The sequence below is a fragment of the Conger conger genome, chromosome 8 (genome assembly GCF_963514075.1).
Source record: "Conger conger chromosome 8, fConCon1.1, whole genome shotgun sequence".
Taxonomy (NCBI): Eukaryota; Metazoa; Chordata; class Actinopteri; order Anguilliformes; family Congridae; genus Conger; species Conger conger.
Genome location: NC_083767.1, coordinates 51,461,289 through 51,478,793, shown reverse-complemented (window position 1 = coordinate 51,478,793; position 17,505 = coordinate 51,461,289). Strand labels below are relative to the sequence as shown.

General features: G+C 39.6%; 1 protein-coding gene across 1 annotated transcript; it reads right to left on the bottom strand.

Annotated features, from left to right (window-relative positions):
* Positions 1-5,505: 5,505 nt before the first annotated feature.
* LOC133134492 (cadherin-related family member 5-like) lies at positions 5,506-12,671 on the bottom strand. The gene is made up of 14 exons (XM_061250693.1): positions 12,647-12,671; positions 12,004-12,212; positions 11,666-11,722; positions 11,337-11,429; positions 11,102-11,188; positions 10,876-10,986; positions 10,562-10,738; positions 10,191-10,275; positions 9,934-10,040; positions 9,627-9,827; positions 8,840-8,971; positions 8,600-8,702; positions 7,854-8,047; positions 5,506-6,237 (listed from the first exon to the last, which is right to left on the bottom strand). The coding sequence occupies exons 1-14, from the start codon at positions 12,669-12,671 to the stop codon at positions 5,506-5,508; spliced, it is 2,313 nt and encodes a 770-aa protein (XP_061106677.1).
* Positions 12,672-17,505: the final 4,834 nt, after the last annotated feature.

The following is a 17,505-nucleotide window of genomic DNA, read 5'->3' as shown; positions in this document are numbered from 1 at the left end:
ACTAACCTAAAAAGTGGGTGTGAGTTTGCCAATGATGTCGGCTACATTACACCCATGGAGTTAAGTAAACGCAAAAATAGAATGCTTCGCTATGGCTCTCGCTCTACTGATAACGTGATACAATGTCACTGTCAGCACGTGAATGGTCATCTAATGTTGCACTGCGCTTCTACGAGCAGTGGGAGAGTGCACAAAAATAGATTAAATCAATGCCAGACGGGATGTTTCCATAGGCTTTTTTACTCCACGACTGTTGATTTTAGATAATTAACACGAATAACTAAATAAACATGTACTGTCTTCTACCGATACGAAGTCATCTCGGATTCAGCTGTGCTACTGCTAGCTACCTCAAAAATAGGACCGTGTTAGTTAGCAAACGGCATTATTTATTTTAGTACACAATTCCAGCTCAAAAACGCCGGTGTGTATTTACTGTAACAACTTTTGAATAAGAACATTTAAGTTAAGCAATATGTTTCCCACATGGTGGCAGCATAGTCAATTCGTAAACTGGAGAAGCAGACAAACAGTCACTTTCCTCCCAAAGCTTTGAAGCATTGATGGCTGCAGTTTGAAGTATATCGTTGCATTCATGTATGTTTTTTATACTTTGTTAATGTGGTAGGCCTGGTCAGAAAGTGATAAACATAAGTAGAGTAATTATACATTTAATGAAGTATAGGACGGAAGTTCAAGTGAAAAGTAAAATCCTGCTAAGAAATTTCCTTCAGATAAGGCACAAATGATCAAGTAGCATCACAAAGTCTGTGACGTGACCACTAATATTGCTTATGTGCTTATGTCACATCATGTCACATGAGAGATGTTTCTTTGGAAGCACAGTATTGCAGCACACGCCATTCATGTGACATTGCTGGAAATTCCAAAATAACCAAATCTTGTACTCCTTCTGCCTTGTGTGCCAAATGATTTTTTGTCAATTCAAAAATAGAACAGAATTTTTGGAGTAATTTTACTCTTTTCTATTTTATTTGAATTCCAATCCATTTTTAGTGTTTGTTTTCTCTCAAGACTTCTCCATTCTTGGTGAGTGGGGGCACTGGTACAGTTAGTTCTGCTTTATTTGGGGACTTCCCAAGTACACACTTCTGGGGTGTGGGGAAGTTGATGCTTTCACGTTTCCTCTTGGCTCTCATAAGTGCATGCTGTTAAGCAAGTCTGTGTAGGAGAGGGCTGCAGCTGTGCTGTGATTTAGGCATTAAATATGATATATTTGTTCTACAAATGAACCTGAAACCTACAAATTCTCCTCACCTGTATCATTTATTCAGTTTATTCACTTTACAGAGATGATGTGGAAAATAAAACAGGGCACTGTGAGAACAGTCAAAAGGACTGGAAACCGGGTATAGGGCATAGGGCGGCCTGTAGCGTAGTGGTTAAGGTAAATGACTGGGACACGCAAGGTTGGCGGTCCAATCCCCGGTGTAGCCACAATAAGATCTGCACAGCCATTGGGCCCTTGAGCAAGGCCCTTAACCCTGCATTGGTCCAGGGGAGGATTGCCTCCTGCTTAGTCTAATTAATTGTACATTGCTCTGGATAAAAGCATCTGCCAAATTCCATAATGTAATGTAATATAGTCACTGAAGAGATAGAAGGTTAAAAGCAGACACTGAAATGTCTTTTTTTTTTTTATCTGAAATGTTTTTTTCACATGAAATGCTTGCCCATGCTCAGATGAAGAATTTGCATATGCAAATACATTACCTTTGGGAATAATGTTATTTGGCGTTGTGTAAATTTTCATCCCAACTAAAAAATATATGCTCTGTTTATCTGACAGAGGGTTCCTGATAGGAGAAGTGCTGACTATCATTGAAGGGAGTGGCCTACCGTTTACAATTCTGGTGATTAAATCACTCTTTTAGAATTGTTTTCTGATATAAAGGCATTTATTTATGAACTAGTATATAAATATAAAACAGCTTGTACCAAAGCTGAAAAGTGTAGAGAAAATGAGTGGAACAGAGTGGGGGGTACAAGGTGACCCTGTGGGGACTGTTTTCAGATCTCATCAGATTGATCTGAAAACAGTGTGTAGGATCTGTCTCAGAACAAATTCATATCTGAGATTTATTGCAACAGCAGTTTGATCACCTGTGGGACTTATCGCTAAACAGATTCATCTCTGAGATTTATACAAGAGCAGAAGGAACACCCTCCACCCGTAACACTGGCAAAAACACCCTCCAGCTGTAACACTGACAATGCTAAAACATTGTAGGAGGATGAGTCAGTTCACATCCATGTTAATGAGAGAGAAAATGCCATTAATTCAACCTACGCATAACACAGTTTATATATTATATTCATACTGTTGAAAGACAACATTTTCAGAACATTTATTTTTATTTATGATACATTCTTGTTCTTGTCAGGGCAGGGGATTACAGATGGATTTTTCCATTATGTTTAGGAAAATGTAACTACAGTGTACATAGTCAGATTAACAAAACAGTTGAGACTTTTTGTGAGAAATTTCTCTCACTAAAGTTTTGCTGTTTCATTTCCTGTCTGTATGGCACCACCAATGAGCTCATTAGAGCATAAATAAAAGTGTGTCAAATGTTCTTCCGCTGTGGATTACTGAATCCAATGACAGGTCACACCTAAAGCAGAAAGAAAGAAATGACAGGTGAAAACATAGACAGGTACAAGGTTTCTGGCAGCCTCTCAAACATTTGTATTAAGACTCAGCCTTTGGCAGCAGGATGCCTTTGGGATTAGTATGAATAAAATGAAAATCAACACCTTCCCTAAGGTTTGTTCCCACATTTCTTTGGAAATGATTTGAAAAAATGTGAGACAAATAAATATGCAGGCTAAATTAAAATATGCTGGCAGAATTCATTAAGGCTCCAGAATTATTGCACAAAAAATACTTGAGAAATAAACAATTTAATTATAATGTTCAACATTTTGGTCAGATACAGCACTGGCATGTTTGGCATTGAAACAGAGATACATAAAAGGAGAGGCACCTCAAACCCACAAATATACTGGTGGGTCAGTGATGCTTGAGGCTGATTCAGAGGTCCAGGGGTCTGATTAAGATCAATGGCACAATGGATATCAGGTCATTTGGGCTGACAATCTGGTTGCCTCTACCACAAGACAGAGACTTGGCTGTAGATGGACTTTACAGCAAGACTATGACCCAAAGCATACCTCAAAATCTGCACAGAAATGGTTCTGTGACAACAAAGAACATCTCAGTCGCCAGACCTAAATCCAATCAAAAACCTGTGGGCTGAACTGAGGGCATTTGATAAGCACAAACACAAGAATGTGAAGGATCTTGTAAGGATCTACATACAGGAATGGTCCAAAATCCCTCCAAATGTGCTCCTTAACCTTGTCAGGCATTACAGGAAAAGTCATGCCGGAGGTGGATGCAGCAAGTACAAAACCAGGGGTACCAATAATTATGGAACCTTGATTTTGGTGAAATCTATTTTCTATTAAAATTAGCCAGTAAAGAGCACCATTGTATGTACTGTATCTTAGTAATACATCTGATGACAAACAGTTTGCCTTCTCTGTGGCCTAGAAAAAAATATTACCAATGTATAACTGATTTTACCAATAATTCCAAAATGTGAATGGCATACTCCACTCATAAAATGCATGTTAGTTCAGTTATTCTTTATTATTCATTATTATACACAAATTATGAAATAATGTGAAACCACACAGCATTATGCCCCCCTGTTGAAAATCTAAACAATCTAACAATATCAGTAAGAAAAAATCCAGTTTCTGTATTGTGGTAGTGACTTAACAAGAGAGTGTATTCTCGGATTAATATGGCTAATAAATATGGAGTATACTGTATAAATGTTAATGTGACTTCTGTACAAGTATAACATAAAACTGTAGGTTGAAATTAGTTCTGATCTGCCAAGAATTGTTTAACCATTTTAAATGAAACCACATAAATATGTTCAGTTGGTACATACTGAACACACTTCAAATATTTAAAATATTATTTGGGGCATGATGTGGGTCCTGATGACGCACACCATGATGTGGGTCAAACTAACAAACATGACATTCAAATCCTGTTGTATTAATTTGGCTGAGATTTTAGTGACAGTAGTTCTGGTTTGTTTAATTTTTTTTTTTGGCAGTGATGGGCAGCTGATTAAAATAATGTTTGGATTGTGGGAAACCATGCCCACTCGCCTGTGAAAAGATAGCTGCTGATCGTGTCAACCGGTTATGACCTGTTATGTCCTGCAAAACGCATTACAACACCACAGTTCAGGCTCAGGGTACAGTACCTTGGATATCAAAGCAGCAAACCAGCCAGATGAGAGAAACAGACACTGGTTACTCGCAGAAAGTCCACTCTGTATATTAGCAATTTGTTTTCACAGTATAGCAAGACATGGTAGGTCTGAGGACAGCACATACATATTGAACATTCAGAAAAAAATATTTATCATCATCCCTAAAACAATGCAATTACAGTATAAATAAGATATATAAAACAGAAATTTCACATTATGAATATAGTCTCTTAATAGTATTCATTTAAATATACACCATAATTGTTTTGAGCTGAACTAGATATGCCACTTCATGAAAAATGAAACACTGGAATGTGTGAATAACCAAAAACAGAGTTATCATAAAATGAAATGACACAACAAACAGAAAGGCATTATAACAAAGGCTCTATCATACCCTCTGTGTACTTTTGTTTCCTGCTGTTTGACATTATCATACATTTGACTTGAAACACTTAATAGCTTTAAACACTTCTTCTCTGCAAGATTCTTTTACAATATTCAAATCAGATCTTTATGCAAATTCAGATTTTTACTTGATTTTTCAAATTCTCCACAAAGCTTGGAACCCTTTTTTTTGTTTAATAATTGTTAATATTAATATGTGATGCTCTGACTTATGGTAGAACCTATGCACTTGTAAGTCGCTTTGGATTAAAAGCGTCTGCCAAATGACTAAAATGTAAATGTAAATGTAAATGTAATATCTGTTTTCAAGACATTACAGGAACCTACTCCATATCCAGGACAGGGTTTTGAGCCAATTATATTTTTGTTATAAGTACAAGAATATACTTATCACAAAGGGTACAGCATCACAAGTTTCATTGTTAGATCCTGAAATTTTTTCATGAACAATATGATATGTCAAAAAAAAATTACTGTTGGGAGCTGGTAATAAGAAAAAGGTTCAAAACAATCTTGAAAATGTCTTATTTAGAATCTTATAATGATATCTTACTTGGTTGAGATTATAAAAAAAAGAAAATGTTCGAAAATGTTCGAATTTGTAATTTGTAAGGTAAGCAAATGAGCTAATTTATATATGTCAGAATTAATCTTTTCATCCATACCTCATGATAATTGAAGTATGTATCTCTGAAATGATCTGGAAGACCAAAGATAACGGTGGTAGATAAATGTGAGTGGTAGTCTTGGTTTTATGATTCTGCTTCTGCTTGCTGTCTCATTGGCTTGCCATTTCAAAAGTTGTCCCTTGGCTTGGAGGAGAATCAGTCTGATCCTGACCACCATTTTCACCTGGTTCCTTCATGTCCTTGTTGTAACTGGGCCCAGTAGAATGCTGTCCTTCATTGTCGTCACCTGGGGCCTCTTCCACTGAGATGTAGATCTCCTCATTATTGTCATCATCATAATCATCATCATCATCATCATCACTACACATGCTGTGTTCCTGCTCTTCAGAGCTTTCTGGGACTGTATTATGACCGTGTGGCTTTGCTTCATCTGGTCTGTCCTCTTCGTGTCTTTCACCCATTTGACCTGGTTCAGCTGGTACAGAGGCAGTCGTGGCCGCCAGCCAGGAGGTTATGCAGTCTGGATGGAGGAGGGTGTGCATTTCTACCCCCCCGGAGCTTGGCTGGCCCTCACCACACCGCTCTTGGTCTTTCACAATGCCTTCTTCCTTAAATGACACCGATTTTACAGCAGACCTGTCCGATGTTTTCCCGTTGGACAAGATGGAGGACGAGGCGCTTCCTGGAGGAGGCATGGGGACCACGAACACTGGCGGGGCGTTGGTCAGGAACGATGAGCCATCACGGTCCCAGCTGAATGGCCTCACTGCCGCCATTTCCGTCTTTTTTGTATACATCCCATGCTTGCCCTGCCCATGTGAGCTTGTGCTGCCGTTATCAAATGCTTCATTGCGATAGATTTCTGCTCTTCCATGGTTCACCTGTCAATCAGGGAAAAGCCATTTAGATCACCTCCTACTCCTCTCGTCAACTTCCTGCCATGCCGCCTAGTCCCCTCCTGTGGGATATGCCTTCAACTTGTCAAGTTATTATCATCATTTTTATTTATACATGGCAGGATTCATTTAGGGGATGATAAGTGAAAAATATTTCTACTGTGTTTTTTTATCACACTCGTGATAAAATTGTAAATTATAACATGAGTGATCAGTTACAAGATATCATATTTGTAAGAGCACTTTGTTTCAGGTATGCCCACATTGTTGAAAACAGGATGACACTCATATAAAAATATGAAATAGCCTTTAAGAAGTAAACTGCTTATAAGATGTCTGATTAATTTGTCATTATTCACAGCACAATAAATCACAAAAAAGCAATAATAGACTGTGTCACATGGACCACAAACTGTACACAGAGAGAATGCACATAAAACAGGAAGTACACAGAACATAACAGCACTGAGCTTAGAGTTTACTGTGAACACACTTTGTACACTCAACACAGTATATACACTGAACACAATTTGTACACTGAACATAGGCTGTTTACAGAACACAGACTATACTCTAGACACAGGGTTTACACTAATCACAGGCCGTACAAGGAAAATAGGCTGTACACTGACCAGCTTGAGCTTCATTTTTAATTCTTTTTGTTTTCCATTTTTACTTTTTGTTCATTATTGATTAGTAAAAAAAAAATGTTGTTTTAAAAGTTACCATTACATTACATTACATGAATGGCATTTGGCAGACATACAGTTGGTTAGACTAAGCAATGCAGGGTTAAGGGCCTTGCTCAAGGGCCCAACGGCTGTGCGGATCTTATTGTGGCTACATCGGGATTTGAACCACCGACCTTGCGGGTCCCAGTCATGTACCTTAAAATTAAAAACACACAGTGTATTGGTTCACCAACACAACACAAACTGTGGGTGCCTTGCTTAAGCTGGTTAGTGTATTACATAAGCCCATGGCTATAAACATTTTATGTCTGGTAATGAAAATGAATGACAATTTAAAGAAAGCGATGGATTAAAAATAAAATTGTTTGAACAAATATCACTGCTTTTACAGCATGCCATTATGGCATGCATTCACTTGTATTGACAAGCAATGGAAAAACACTGGCACTGACACTCCAATACAGATACTGACTAATACACACGCTCACCTGGTGAAACCACTGTAAAGTCTACATGAGTAGCATGGGTGCAGAAATATGCAGGGGTGGAGAAGGGAGGAGGAATTATTGGATAGTACGACTTGTAACCTGTCTGGTGAATGTATTGTAAGAACTGGCACAGAATGAACTATTATTTTTTGTGGAAATACCTGGATACGTTTGTCTGTCTTTACCCAAAGGATACATAACCAAGCAAATGATCCAAAACAATTCTGCAAAAATACGTTTTCATTGATATCATAATGTGCAAGCACACACAGAAATGTAGAGACACACACAGAAATACACGTAGACGTGAACACACGCACCCACTCAACCTCTCGATAAGTTTAAAGACTCAGCCTAAAAGTCGTATAATAAGTTTCGGGAAGTCGGGAAGGGTTGGGAAGTTCCAGTCTCTGGCTCTTACCACATTAGGGTGTTTCCCCAGTGCCACTGACCCTCGGTCTGCGAGATCCTGCTGCTGCCTCCGCCTCCTGACCAGCTGCAGGAACAGGACAAAAGCAGCCCCCAGCAACAGCAGCACCGTGACAGCAACACCCCACGCCATGCCCACGTTCATCCTGCCAGGCCTCCACTGCTGCCCAAAATGGCCCTGGGATCCTGGAACAAAAACAGACAGGTTATTCTTCAAGGCTATATAACAAATAACAAATAATAACAAAAATAAGTATTTTCATAAAAATATTATCTTGCAATCATCTTTCCAAAGAATAAAACTGTATTCAGTAAAGCATCTACATCCAAGCTGTGTTTTTGAAGGATATTAACTGAACACTAAGTTTTATTTAAGTGTACTACAATGAGTATTGAGTATACTGTATACGGAACATAATGCATTTGGACAGCTTGATGGTCAGAGGTTGGATGGCTTAGCCCTTCCTCTGTGTGTGTCCATTTGCTCTTGTGGAAGATCACACAGCTAATCCAATTTCTCATACAGATTTCTTCTCATTGGTTTCCCAGCAATTACCCACAGATACATTAAAACAGGGCCATGCCCCTCTGTGGGTTAGGCACCAATTAGCTGTGCATTCAGTACAGCACTTTGCTTCTGACATTTTTCTTTCGTTGCCTTCGAGTGGAAAACCTAGAGGTCAGGACAGGCTCTTCTGGGCAGATGGTGTGGATGCGTAATCTTCGCACAGCCCTCACCATGGTCAGCTCTGATCTGAGGGTTACCTTGTCCTTTCTGGAGAACTTCAATGTCAATGGTGGCTTTGACCACCTCTCCTGACTCTGGATCTGTAGCAAGCACCTGCAGAGTATTTACATTACTGCACAATATTCACATTACTGCTTGTGTACATTTCATTTCCTGAATATATTTATAAATATCCTTTATATCTGTAGATATGTAACAATATGTCTTTAAACTATTTTAACACTTCTCACCTCCATGAAATTCTTCTCAAATGATCTAAGCTGATTGGTCCTGGCAATCAGAAGTCCTTCCTGTGTGATACGGTATAGCCTGGAGTTCTTAGTCTTTGGCCATAGAGAATACTGGAGGTGAGGGTTGACCCCCTAAAAGGTAAAATACTGAACATGAGCCACATCTGGAAACAGAATGAATACCCACAGCACTTTTGAAGAATGATACAATGGTTAGATGATTCAACTTATTTTGACTGCACACTAATTCATTAGATACTGGAGAGGCAAATATGTAAGAAGCATAATATGAGGAAATATTCAGAAGAACAATCAAGGCATACATGACACTAATCACAGAAAGCCCACATCAAAACTGATGTCTGTCGAACCCAACACACCTAACAGCAGCATACCTATTTTTCATATGCTGTCTCGCCTGATACAAACAAGAGCAAACTTAACTGTCACAACTGTTACTGACCACCCATCCTGAATATTGCTCCATGAAGGCAGAAGAGCTCACACAGCTAACCGGAAAAGCAACATTACAAAAAAAGGCTGTGAACTACAGTGAGCAGGGCACAGAGCATGGGGCTGGAAGTTCCACAGCACTGTGCAAGAGGAATTACACAAGTTTCACAAGTACTGAACCTTGGTACTAGTTGACGTATTGGACAAAATTGCCCATTGTCTAAAAATGTTGTGGTATTAACTCAATTACAGTCCATTATGAGGGGATTTTCAGATTAATTAGCCATTATTGAGGATTAGATGAAAGTCAGAGAGAGGACTTTCCACATCGTACATCTCTGAAATCCAGGTCGGTGGCCTGGACCACAAGTGCAATCTTCTCGTAGCTGCTGACCAGCACAGCGGGGCCACTGTTCTCTGTGACGAAGCCCTTGTAGGTTGTTTGGTTGAACTGAGGGGGGAAGCGATTCTCAGCTAGAACGCGGACCAGGGCTGTTCCCACCGTGTACTTTTTTGGGTCATCTATTTGGAAAGCCTGAAGGAGATGAGAATCATTACACAATATTCAGTTCATGTAATGTTGTGGTTTTAGATTAAGAATGGGAATATGCATTTTATGCCAGTTACTGTGTGTGTCTCACCATGATCCTTAGTCTGTGAGTAGGGGTCAGCAGTCTGTTCTCCACTGGCCTCGTCAGTACCACCTCTCCTGTCTCATTATTAATGCGGAACCTTCCTTTGTCAGCACCTGTTGCACATGGGACACTTAACAATGTTCAAAATGCACAACAATGCGAAATGAACTGATAGCAGGAAAACAAAAAAAATCCAGATACACTTTTCTTTTTAACAGTGATTTTGGGCAGTTGGCCAGACTCTATACTATATCTATACCCACCTGACAGAATTCTGTAGAGCAATGGTGTTCTCAGGCCCCTGTCTCCATCCTCAGCATATATTGGGCCAGGCGAGAAATATAAGACCTGGTTCTATAAAACAGAAAGCTGTTACAGGCTTCATACCGACACAGATAAAGGAACTGTTAGCATATCAGCAGATCCAATTCACTTTTCGTTTGACATTTTTGTCATTTGGCTGACGTTTTTAATCCAATGTGACTTCCACAAGTAACCTTGTATCAGTGAAAGAACACGCAAAAGCACATTACAGTCAGATTCCAGTGGGTTGTAGATGAGATTTAAACTTAACTCTCTTGAGGTAATGTATGTTTCTCATACATTCATTACAGCTCTATCACTAAACAGAGACTCTTGCCTGATCCTTCTCTGTAATGTTGACAATGTAGATCGGGTTAATGCAGATGGGGTGTGTCTCGTCCTTAGAGAGAGGGGTACAAGGCAGAAAATGGGGGTACTGGTCATCTCCATCCAGCACGTAGACCGTGATGGTGGCTGTGGCACTGTTCTTCTCCTTGGTGTTCATTTCCTGTGACAAAACGAAAGGGTGAAAAACAGCATTTCCACGGTATTATTATCATCATGGCTACTCGGGTTGTGAATAAGTAAAGAACTCATGATATTGATATTAGCTACAGAGGCAGCTTAGCGGCAGAGGAGACGTACCACTGCATAAATCACAAACCGCAGTTGTGTTTTGATCTCATAGTCCAGCGGTTTATCCAGAATGACTTTGCCACTGTTGGGCAGGTCTATCCTGAAGTACCTGGAGTCAGGCTGTGAGGAGAAAGCATTGCAAATCAACGGTCGCTTGCAAGCATATTGCCTTAGTCAGATCACCGCTATTGGCACAGTGGACATCTGATGGTATGAAGTGCTCAGAGCCACATACCCAATTTTGGTCAAGAATGTACATAATGATATCTTCATCCTCGTCGCTGGCCTGGACAGTGAACGCCACAGTGTTTATCTCAGTCAGCTAGAGGGGAAAGATATTATATTTTCTTCAGCCACGCTAACACACAGCTAACACACAAGACATATACCTCAAAGTGCCCTATGGAATTGTCCCTCTCTGCCTTAACGTGTGAAATTCCAGACAGATAATAACACATAGGTATTCTTACCTCACTTATATGGAATGGTTGAATGGTATGTTCTAGAAATGCTGGTCTGTTGTCATTTTCATTAAGAATCTCAACCATTATCCTATATTCACTCTGGAAAAAGAAAGAAGTTCATATTTACATTATGTGCTTCTTCCACACATAATATTGTGCTGTCAAACATTATTATTATTGCAAAAATGCAAGAATTTTTTTTCACCCCCATGGGTAAGAAGAGAAACCTTTTTGCTGCTCCTGAAATATTGTTCTTACTGACTCTCGAGTGCATGTTGCTTTACTTTGTTCCAAACAGGGAAGTTAAACCTGCATTTTAACACATAAACACACACCTGTATTGTATTATCTTCATAGCATGTCAAAGCTGCCATTAGAATTGATCCCTGGACCTTTGAGAACAGAATTAGAACAAGATCAGTCATACCAGCATAATAAAGAGCAGAATATTTACATATTCGTACGTGCACACAAAAAACTGTGATTACCAGAGGAACTGATTACCAGAGGAAGCCACAGGTATGTTGACAATGGAATAAAAAATAGTGTGGTGTAATTCTGACACAATGTACTGTGAGAATGTAGTGCAGTGTCATTAACAGAGTGCCACATAGATGGAGCAGTGTTGATACAGAATGTAATACACTGAGGGGTAGTGTTGATTTCCTATTACCTCTCGATCCAGGGCCCTTGAGAAGGATGAGTTGAGCCTGATGGTTTTGCCCTCTAGAAAGAACCAATCAGCATTTTCTCCAGTGAGGTGCAAGTTGAGGCTATTGGCTGCAGGGTCTCCAATGATGGTGAGATTTGCAATGAACTCTCCAGTGGGGCTGTTTTCTCTGACTGTGGCAAAGATGTTCTGGCCCCCAAGGCATAGGTTTGCTGTGAATACAATGAGTACTGTCTCATAAAACAGTTTATTTTTATGTTTCACATGTGCACTGGAAGCTTATAAAATGCAGCTTTGATATTGCTGATTTCATACATTAGTAAATAAAAATATTTCAGCTGTGAAAAAAAGTTTGCTAAAGAAAGATTAATAAATTAAGAAAAATGAAGAACATTGTATGCATCTGCCAATCTAAGAATAGTACAAGCCAGCAATCATCTTTAATGATTTCACATTAGATATTGCCTTTCATTATAACACTACTTATGAATATTATGTATAAATACTTAGAATGAAGACTATAATATTGTATTCATGTATTCAATATTAATTATGTTCAAATATTACATTACGGTTAAGACACTTTTTGAATGAATACATTGACACATTGGACATATAAACTTTGAAATAAAAAGCAAAAAATCACCTTTGACAGTGTGGTGAGTGATCATTATTGCCATTTGGCAGAGTAGTGCACTCCAGAGTTTCAACATGGCCATCAACACACCAGGACCCCAGCCAATCAATGATCTCCCAGGATATCAGCTAAAAGATGGAAAAAGGGTAACTTAGCAGAAAACAAAAAAAAAACCACTTCCTTCAGTCCTCACACTCCTTTGTTGACTCTTCATTTTCACCTCGTGACTTTTCAAATGCCTTAAACCAATTAGCCCATTTTTGGACACTGTTAATAGCCTCCAGGCAGCAGTAAAGCTGCTAGCAGGTTTCACTGAGGTTAGTCAGTTCACCCCTCCCCCTGCCCCACACTCCAAAGGGCCTTTAATGGACCCTCATATTGTGTAATCCCTTCAAACCCAGATGACATGTCCTTGAGGAAAGAATGGGAAAAGAGGTGCACTGACACAATGCTAAAACAGAAGAATTCTGTAAAGAAGGTGCTCACTGAAACCGGTCCATTCAATTAGTGGATACCAGAAAAAATCAAGGCGCTTTAAAAATCTACAAGAAAAGGCATTAAAGGCATTTCTATATTTATACAAGAGAGTGCCTCCATTTTTTCTATTATGAACCCACATTTTCTCTGAGACAACAATTAGGCAAAGGCAATGTCTGATGACCATATACTGTTAGTATATCAAAAATAGTTGGCATTTGGTTTGTCATCATAGTGGTAGTGGCGTGAACTTAATCCTTAAATGGATGACATTGTGATTGGTGATTCTGTGGGGCAAAGGCATTTATCTGGTTTCATTGCGTTGACCACTAGATGTCATCCTTTGTTGCTCATAAGCTTTGTCACACATGTCGTGGGCAATAAATAATGTTTCACACACTGACTGAAGCATTGGGCTCTATAAATTATTAGCCACTCTTATCCTAATCCAAGTGTGCATGCCACTTAGCATTTGCCACTTAGTAGTTAATTGGCAAATAGTATGACTATAAATTGATAATCTGTATGGCCAGTGTTACTATGTTTGGTTGAGAAACAAGGCTAACAGTGTGCTCTCGATTAAGTCCTTAATTGATATTAAGACTTCATCAAGTATATCCCAATTCTTAAATAAACTCAATTCCTGAACTCCAAAAACTGCATTAGCGGTTTTGATAGTGTTCGATTTGCAATTAAGGTAGCACATGTACCTGAATGAAGAAAGACATTTCCAATAAGCAATTTTACTCTATGCATTTCATATTCCATGTGGGGAAACAAAGAATCATAATGTGGAGTTGGTGTTAGACATGCATAATAACACAATGTCCGAAGTGATTTAATAATCAATCAATCAGTTTATGCTTGCTGTGAAGCCAGGTTTATACTGCATCTTCATTCTAGGATGGTTCATAAAATGTACCCGTACTTCACTGCACCAACAAACACTACCTACCAAAAGCACACGTGCCTTTGTTCTTTCTAGTAGAAGGAATGGCATAAATAAGCAAACAGGATATAAAATACATAAACAATGCAAGGGAGAGGAAATGAAAGAATATTCAGACTTTCTTTTCCCCCCTTTTCTTGTTTTTGTTTTTCCCAGATCAGACAATACACCCAGTGTCATCTAATGGCAGTGTTTCCATTGCCCTGCAGGGCTGGAATAGAACCCCTTGTTAAGGATCTAACATCTTGTCCTAACATTAGCCCATGTCAGTCTAGTGACTGTGTGGGGTTGAGCTGTAATGTTTTGAGGCAGGAAATATGACTTGAACCTACATGTTTTATTACAATAGCCTTGTAATAAATAAGCTGCAGCAACACCTCCTAGATAATTATACTGTACAGGTGTGGGTGCATGGGAGTTTCACCGGGGAATATACGACCACAGATACAGTGTGCTGAGCAATGGTAATATGCACGACAGAAGCACAGAGAGCTATCTTTTCACATCTATCCTTGCTCAGGGACAAATGTGGGAGCGCATGCTGACATACAGTAGGGTTTCATCATGAAACTTCAGCATCAACAGTGAATCCACAATTATAATTGTTTATAATGTCCCCTCCATAATGTCTGACCACAGTGTTGCCAAGGGAAGGAACATGTCAGTTGGCAGGGTATCGCCTGACTCATCATCCAACAGTGACCCCTCTGGTCATGAATGAAATGAGGGAGTGGTTCACTGTATGCTTTTTGCTTGCTAATGTGTCATTCAAATATTGCGCCAAGGGACTAGTATGAAACGTGTAGGGCATTACAGATTGGAAGGGAAAAGTAAAATAATAATAATAATAATAATAATAATAATAATGTTTGGGACAAATGGCTTCACAGGTGTTTTGGATTAGTTAGGTGTGTTAGATTCTAGGCTTCTAATTGCCTTTAGTCTGTAATTACCATTTGTCAACATGAGGACCAGAACTGTGCCAGTGAAGGAAGCCATTATGAGGCTGAGAAACAAGAAAAATAAAAAAAACAACTCTTTAGAACGTCACTACGAACAGAGAGCACCAGTGAGCTCAGTAACCACGAAGGGCATGGTAAACCTTTACAATTGATGAATTCTCATGATAATGAAGAACCATGGTGATGTTTGGCACATCAGAAATACCCTTCAGGGGGCAGATGTAGACATGACGACTGTTTACAGAAGATTCACAAACATAACTACATAGCTACTGTACTGTATACAGCTAATTCACAAAATGTGCTGTGGATAAGTGAGTCAGCATTGTTTGTGTACCACATTGCAAGACAACAACACACTACTCAGAGACTGTTAGACTGCACTTAATGTATAAAATGAGATGATAAGCTGAATAAGTCTGCAGAGTTTTGCATGGTGAGGGAAGGCTAGGACAAGTTTAAAGCAATCAAATTTCACTAAGCGTGAAATGCATGAAGAATTATGTCCCTCGCGGCTGGTTTTGGGGATTAGAGATTTACTGTCACAGGATGCAAGTCTGATAAAACTACAGATTACAGGATTATGACAGAATATGGATCAATAATATCATAACACAATCTCTGAAATCTAATTGCATTATGACCCCCCCTCATGAATGCACATGTATGTTTGCATCTGGGTCTGTTGACTTGGTAAGCATCAGTGTTTTACTGCAATAATAACAGCCTGTCTTCAACAGCCTCCTCAACCCTGCCATCCACACACACACACACACACACACACACACACTCACACATTCCTTTCAGCACGAAAGCCTAAACTCATTAGCACACTTAGGGGAAAGGATGGTCAATTATTACGCTTTGTTGAAAATCCCTTTATACAGTCCCATTGCTGTTGCTTCAGTAAATAAACAAGACACGGGTGATCAAAAGGCTCCTGTCCTAACAGAATACACGGTAATAATGAAAGCTTTTGTGTTAAACTTTTAGGACATGCTGATTCTTTTCCTCATAAAAACACCAGTGTGATTGCTTTGCTACTTTGCCTTGCTACTTTACTTTCACATCTGAAATTTAAATGTTTAATAATGACAATGTTTGTGTTATAAGACTGTAAATTACCTGTACATTGATGCTTTAATTGTTTACATTTTGACTGTCAGAACAAGATGAACTCCAAAAGACTCAAACGTATCATAACTGCCATGTCATTTTATTTAGCCTCACCCCATAACAAACAGCGGTCACCAAGGAGATGCAATGTATTGTTACAGAAAAATTACTCTCCATGGAGAATTGCTGTAGCGTTACAGGGGTTTTCAGCGTCACTTAACCTCTAAGCTCTTCAGATATAAAGCCCCCCGCCCCTCCCCATGTTTCACCCTGCTCTCTCCAGCTCTCTACTGAGCAGCTTTTTACAACTGTACTCTAATCCTCTGACATCTACAAGTGTCATTCCCAACTCTCACAGTCGTTTTCCCAGTTGTTTCTGATTTGTTTCCTACATTAACAACAGTAAAACAATGTTGAAACCTCAAAGATTTTAGGAAATCCCAGAAATCAACCCATCCACCTAATTAGAGTTAAGCCACCCACAGAATCGATGTGTCTCCCAGCAGAACATACACACATACAGAGATGGAGAGTCTGCACTTACAATGTTCTTGTGAGACATAGAGAGTTAGCACTTGACTTGCAGTGTTCTTGCGTCCGTTATCAGAGAGCTTCGCGTCTTTTCCAGAAATCCCTCGGTCCCTGCATGCCTGCGGTTCAGTGTCCGTAGCATATCCTACCGGCTGTTTCAAAGTGGCAAACGCGTGGACAGCTTTCCAGAGAACATCCGATGGAAGAGACGTGTGTTTTTCCAGACTTAAGATCGCATTTCCGAGACAAGAACTAGAAGAGAGAACGAAATCAACCAGAGCTCGACTGAGCGTAAACTGGCTGGAGGGCCACGACTGACATCGGCGTGTCAGCGCGGTTTCTTGCCACGAACAGCCTGTTGCTGTAAACGGGTATTTGCCTAGATCCTTAGAATAACTGAGGCAGCAGATTAAGGCAAAGCCGTGTGCTCGCAGAACAGCCAGTTGGCTGCAACATTATGAAACGGGATTAACTTGCATGAAATCAATTTGTTTTACCGCAAATGTCATTTATTGCTGGAGTATGACAAATTAACGACCACCGCAGAGCACACAGTTTCCCCTGTTGTCCAATTAGTTATTCACAATTTTTTAATTGAACATTTTGCACTTCATGTAATCACATTCTAGAAGGATTGTTGCCCCATGCTTTTTGCACCCAATGACACTATGTATCTACCCTGGCCTACCATGGGTGCATCTGAGCACAAAGCACTGCACAAGTCCTGTTCATATGCCATGGGAATCTATGAGCACCCAGGCATATTTTTGTTTGACCGCAATGGTATGCATGGGTATGCAACGGTGGACCACGACCACCTAAATAGTATCCTG